This window comes from Papio anubis, chromosome 17 (assembly GCF_008728515.1).
Source record: "Papio anubis isolate 15944 chromosome 17, Panubis1.0, whole genome shotgun sequence".
Taxonomy (NCBI): Eukaryota; Metazoa; Chordata; class Mammalia; order Primates; family Cercopithecidae; genus Papio; species Papio anubis.
This window is the reverse complement of record NC_044992.1, coordinates 36,071,447-36,077,310: the sequence shown is the minus strand read 5'-3', so window position 1 is coordinate 36,077,310 and position 5,864 is coordinate 36,071,447. Positions and strand designations below refer to the sequence as shown.

Sequence of the window (5,864 nt, the reverse complement as noted above, 5' to 3'; positions counted from 1 at the left end):
AGCTCTGCCCCAGACACCTTGCTAGGCTGAGCATCCTTTACCTCTTTTACATGGCGCGATTCTGAGAGGTGTGTATCATCCCCATCTTACAGATGAGAGAATGGAAACGTGGTGGTTAAGATGACTGTGTTAAAAAGGTAACACAGCCGGTGAGGGGCACAGCCAGAAATCCAACTTAAATCCACCTGGTCCAAAAGTCATGGAGATTCCCTGTCTGGGACATTTCTTCCTCCACCTCTCATATCTCCAGATTTTCTGACTGTCCTTCATACAAGTGTGGTTCCCTTCTTCATGCAGTTGTATATCCTATCTCTCAAATGTCCTCCTCTCCATGCTCAGATAAATACATCCTTCTTCATGAAGCTCAGCTAAAACTCAGCTCTACCATTAAGGTCTTAGTACTGCTTAGTCTCTGATATCAGCATCCCCAGGTTCACTCAGGACCTAAGCGCATGGGCTACTCCCACGTGTGTGACACAGAGGTAGGGGTGCAAGCTTCCCAAATGTGGCATTTCAGAACTTCACATTGAAGAGGAGTAGATATGGTTTGAAAACAGTATAGCTAATATAATAATTGCTTGGCCTTCTTTTTGGTTATAATAATGTATTTTTAAAACTTTAAACAACATTCAAAGAAGAGCATGATATTGTTATATTTATCAAAAGGGGACATGGATTTTCAAAAAGAAAAGGTTATTGAAAAAACTAGTCCACACTGTTATAGGAATTTTAAAATTTTCCGATGCCCTTTTACTATTTTATTCTTGTGCCTGTCATATCTCCCCTAACTGTACTGCAAAAGTCTTGCAGGATGGAGACTGACTATGAATTCTTTCTTCTTTGTGTTTTTCCTGAGGGTCTTCACCCAGTAGATACTCCATAAACAGGTCACCCAATCTGTTCTCAAGCATGATTTGTTTCTGGTTCCTGAGGGACATTTTTTGCTATTCAGTCAAATCTGCTCAGCCTAACTAAATAAAGGATCTGGGTTGATTTTCAAGCAAAAAATAGGTGATTTGAAGGAGAGGAGAGGAGATTAAAAGAACAGAAACCAGCACCATACAATGTCATTAATTGGAATCTACCATCTCAGGAGGGCTGTGCTAGAGTTTAGCCCTTGAACTCCACTAAATAATTTTCTCTGTTAATTCACATCAGTGACAAAATTGCTCTGGAACATGTAATATTCATAAGGAAACAAACTAGTGCTGAATCCCCATAAAGCACATAAAAAAGAAAGAGGTATGCTTAGGCACCTACTATGTGCCAGGTTTTTGGTTTTTTTTTTTTTTTTTTTTTTTTGGCGGGGAGGGGCGGTCAGGGAGGTAGGACAGAGTCTCACTCTGTTATTCAGGCTGGAATACAGTGGTGCAATCTCAACTCACTGCAACCTTTGCCTCCTAGGTTCAGGTGATTCTCGTGCCTCAGCCTCCCGAGTAGCTGGGATTACAGGAGCCTGCCACCATGCCCAGCTAACTTTTTTTTTTTTTTTTTTTTTTTTGTATTTTTAGTACAGACAGGGTTTCACGATGTTGGGCAGGCTGGTCTCGAACTCCTGACGTCAACTGATTCGCCTGCCTTGGTCTCCCAAAGTGCTGGTATTACAGGCATAAGCCAAGGCCCCTCGCCTGTACCAGGTCCTAATCACACATTATTTCTAAGTCAGCCCAATTTAAACCACCAATGGGTTGTTGTTATCTCCAGTATCCATCAAAGCAAGATCTACTTTTGAGCAGTCCCTTGATAGTCTAATTCTAGTTGTCTAGACTTTAAAATCGAGGGAAACGCTTTCAGCTGAAACTGCCTACCCCTTTTAATAGAGGTTTTGCAGAAAGACTGTAGTATGCAACAAAGTGCTTTCTTCCTTAGATGATAAACTTTGGGAGTTGGGGTGGGGCAGGTTTAAAGGAAAAATCAGATCTTTGGGGAAAGAAAGTTGAGCGATTTAGGTTGTCACAATGGGACCTCTTAACTCCCACTCTGTGGAAGACTGGCAAATACTTGAGTCATCCACTCCAAGTGTCTCTTCTCCAGCTTTTTCCAGATTCCAATCACATTCACCACAAAGAAAACCGAGTTTGCATTTTAAAGCTTAGATTGAGTTCCTCGTCCAAGGGGAAATTAACCGGAGGTGTCACTTCAGTACCCATCTCCCATCAAAGAGAAACTGCTTCTGAAAGAAAAAGCATCATGGAGGTTTATTTAAAATCACAGAAAGGTAGGGCTGGAAGAGAAATCTATTAATAGTTATGTCACTAATGCGAAAAGTGAGGAAAATGACTTGTCCAAGTTATATCAGGGTGGACCCCAGGCAAGACTCAGGTACCTCTGCTGTCAGCTCACCTTTCAAGTTTCTAGTCCCCACTCGCACCCACTGAGACCAGAGAGACCAATTTACCTGAGGCAGAAGGTGCTGCACGCATTCTTGTCAAATTTGAAGGGACTGAGGAGGAATCTCAGTAAGTTTGTTTACACTGGGGGCCTGGAGAGCTTCGGGAAAATAGCCAGAACCAAAACGGACCCGTCAGCAGACGCAGACACACACAAAGTGACAGAAACAGAAGCTGAGCTGGGCAGAGCGGGCAGCGGCCGACCCACCTCGCACGGCCGCCCCCTGCCAGCGCCAGGTGCAGGGCTCGCAGCGGCCCAGCAGAGGGCGCGCCGCCCCCAGGGAGCCGAGCGGCGGCCGCGCGGAGCCGGGAGGACTAGGGGAGCCGCAGGCGAGCCAGACGCGCCCCTGAGGCTAGGCCACTCAGGGTGCAGGACCCGGCCAAGGAAGAGGAAGATGGTGAGGAGCGGACCCCCCTCGTGGGCCCGAAGGACAGACAGGCAGGAGTGCTTCCTAAGAATTACATCACGCTGCGCAACGTTGCGGTTCTCGGACTCCCTGGTGCAAAGAGGGGTGGGGTAGGGGCCGTGTGTGTGTGTGTGTGTGTGTGTGTGTGTGTGTGTGTGTGTGCGCGCGCTGGGGGGAGGGGACTTAGATCAAGAGCCCGGGAGAGAAGAAGGCGAGACGCGCCCGGGGAAAACGCTCCATGCACATGGAGAAATTTCTGGCTCCAATCTGCATGCACCGAGAAACGAGCCCCCAGCACTTCCCCGTTGCTCCCCTCCCAGTGCAAAGCACCCAGCTAGTGAGAAACCCTCCAGCCCCCACCTCGAGCACCGCCCCCCCAACACCGGCTCTGCACCCTCCAGCCCGGCTCCAGCGCCGCCGCGAGCTTTCCCCAGGACTGGCCCTGGCGGGGCGCCTAGAGCCCCAGTTGCATTGCTCCAGGAGAAAGGAGGGGGGCGGTGCATTTTGCAGGAGGAGGAGAAGGGGGGTGGGTGGTGGGGGAGAGAGAAAATTGCGCGGAGACCTGCCAAGCGCCACCGCCGCCACCACCGCCGCTGCCGCCGCCGCCGCCGCCGCCGCCGCCGCCGCCGCCGCCTGTGAGCTCCGGCGGGCAGCCGGACTGTCGGCTTCCCGGGGCATCTGGGTCCGGCGAGGCACAGCCCTGGGCGCTGCCGAAGCCGCCGCCGCCGCCTCCGCGGCGAGTACAGGCGGCTTCCCCCGGAGCCTCTGCAGCTCCAGCTCCTCGGGGGTGGAGAAGTGGGGGGTGGGGTTGTTGTTTGGGGGGAAGAAGGGGGAGGGGGCAACGCCGAGAGAGTCAGTGGTTTCCATGGTGATGGAGCTGAAAGTGCAGGAAATTTAAAGGCTTGGACCCTGCGAGACAGACAAACCGGTGCCAACGTGCGCGGACGCCGCCGCCGCCGCCGCCGCTGGAGTCCGCCGGGCAGAGCCGGCCGCGGAGCCCGGAGCAGGCGGAGGGAAGTGCCCCTAGGACCAGCTCAGCCAGCGGCGCTTGCACAGAGCGGCAGGACGAAGAGCAGAGAGAGGAGGAGGGGAGAGCGGCTCGTCCACGCGCCCTGCGCCGCCGCCGGCCCGGGAAGGCAGCGAGGAGCCGGCGCCTCCCGCGCCCCGCGGTCGCCCTGGAGTAATTTCGGATGCCCCGCCGCGGCCGCCTTCCCTAGTAGACCCGGGAGAGGAGTTGCGGCCAACTTGTGTGCCTTTCTTCCGCTCCGGTGGGAGCCGGCGCTGCGCTAAGGGCTCTCCCGGCGGCTCATGCTGCCGGCCCTGCGCCTGCCCAGCCTCTGGTGAGCCGCCTCCGGAGAGACGGGGGAGCGCGGCGGGGCCGCGGGCTCGGCGTGCTCTCCTCCGGGGACGCGGGACGAAGCAGCAGCCCCGGGCGCGCGCCGGAGGCATGGAGCGCTGCCCCAGCCTAGGGGTCACCCTCTACGCCCTGGTGGTGGTCCTGGGGCTGCGGGCGACACCGGCCGGCGGCCAGCACTATCTCCACATCCGCCCGGCGCCCAGCGACAACCTGCCCCTGGTGGACCTCATCGAACACCCAGACCCTATCTTTGACCCCAAGGAGAAGGATCTGAACGAGACGCTGCTGCGCTCGCTGCTCGGGGGCCACTACGACCCGGGCTTCATGGCCACCTCGCCCCCCGAGGACCGGCCCGGCGGGGGCGGGGGTGCGGCTGGGGGCGCGGAGGACCTGGCGGAGCTGGACCAGCTGCTGCGGCAGCGGCCGTCGGGGGCCATGCCGAGCGAGATCAAAGGGCTGGAGTTCTCCGAGGGCTTGGCCCAGGGCAAGAAGCAGCGCCTGAGCAAGAAGCTGCGGAGGAAGTTACAGATGTGGCTGTGGTCGCAGACGTTCTGCCCCGTGCTGTACGCGTGGAACGACCTGGGCAGCCGCTTTTGGCCGCGCTACGTGAAGGTGGGCAGCTGCTTCAGTAAGCGCTCGTGCTCCGTCCCCGAGGGCATGGTGTGCAAGCCGTCCAAGTCCGTGCACCTCACGGTGCTGCGGTGGCGCTGTCAGCGGCGCGGGGGCCAGCGCTGCGGCTGGATTCCCATCCAGTACCCCATCATTTCCGAGTGCAAGTGCTCGTGCTAGAACTCGGGGGCCCCCTGCCCGCACCCGGACACTTGATCGATCCCCACCGACGCCTCCTGCACCGCCTCCAACCAGTTCCACCACCCTCTAGCGAGGGTTTTCAATGAACTTTTTTTTTTTTTTTTTTTTTTTTTTTTTTTTTGAGCTACAGAGACCTAGCTTTCTGGTTCATGTAATGCACTGTTTAACTGTGTAGGAATGTATATGTGTGTGTATATACGGTCCCAGTTTTAATTTACTTATTAAAAGGTCAGTATTATACGTTAAAAGTTACCGGCTTCTACTGTATTTTTAAAAAAAAAAAGTAAGCAAAAGGAAAAAAAAAGAACAGAGAAAAGAGAGACTTATTCTGGTTGTTGCTAATAATGTTAACCTGCTATTTATATTCCAGTGCCCTTCGCATGGCGAAGCAGGGGGGAAAAGTTATTTTTTTCTTAAAGTACAAAGAGACGGGGGAACTTTTGTAGAGGACTTTTTAAAAGCTATTTTCCATTCTTCGGAAAGTGTTTTGGTTTTCCTTGGACCTCGAAGAAGCTATAGAGTTCAATGTTATTTTACAGTTATTGTAAATATAGAGAACAAATGGAATGACTAATCATTGTAAATTAAGAGTATCTGCTATTTATTCTTTATAATATCCCGTGTAGTAAATGAGAAAGAAGTGCAGAGCAGGATTAAAGAAAACCACTAAAACCGACTGGGCTCCACACTGATTTTCTGTGTTGGTGATTGATGGGGGGTGGGAGGGCGTGGGAGGGGGCGGGTAGGGGATGCTGCTGTGCCTCCTACCCGGTTGGGGAAGGGGCTCATCCCCTCGGACTCACCTCCTGTGGTATGATAGAGGTGACTTAGTGTTTTGAGGGCGGGGGGGTGGCGATATTCTCTAACCCCTCACTAAAACATCACGTGGCCTCCGCCTAG

General features: G+C 53.7%; 1 protein-coding gene across 1 annotated transcript; it reads left to right on the top strand.

The window, feature by feature from the left end:
- The first annotated feature begins 3,649 nt into the window (after positions 1–3,649).
- Positions 3,650–5,640, top strand: NOG (noggin). The gene has a single exon (XM_003912784.4). The coding sequence runs from the start codon at positions 4,245–4,247 to the stop codon at positions 4,941–4,943; it is 699 nt and encodes a 232-aa protein (XP_003912833.1). The 5' UTR covers positions 3,650–4,244; the 3' UTR covers positions 4,944–5,640.
- The last annotated feature ends 224 nt before the right edge of the window (positions 5,641–5,864 follow it).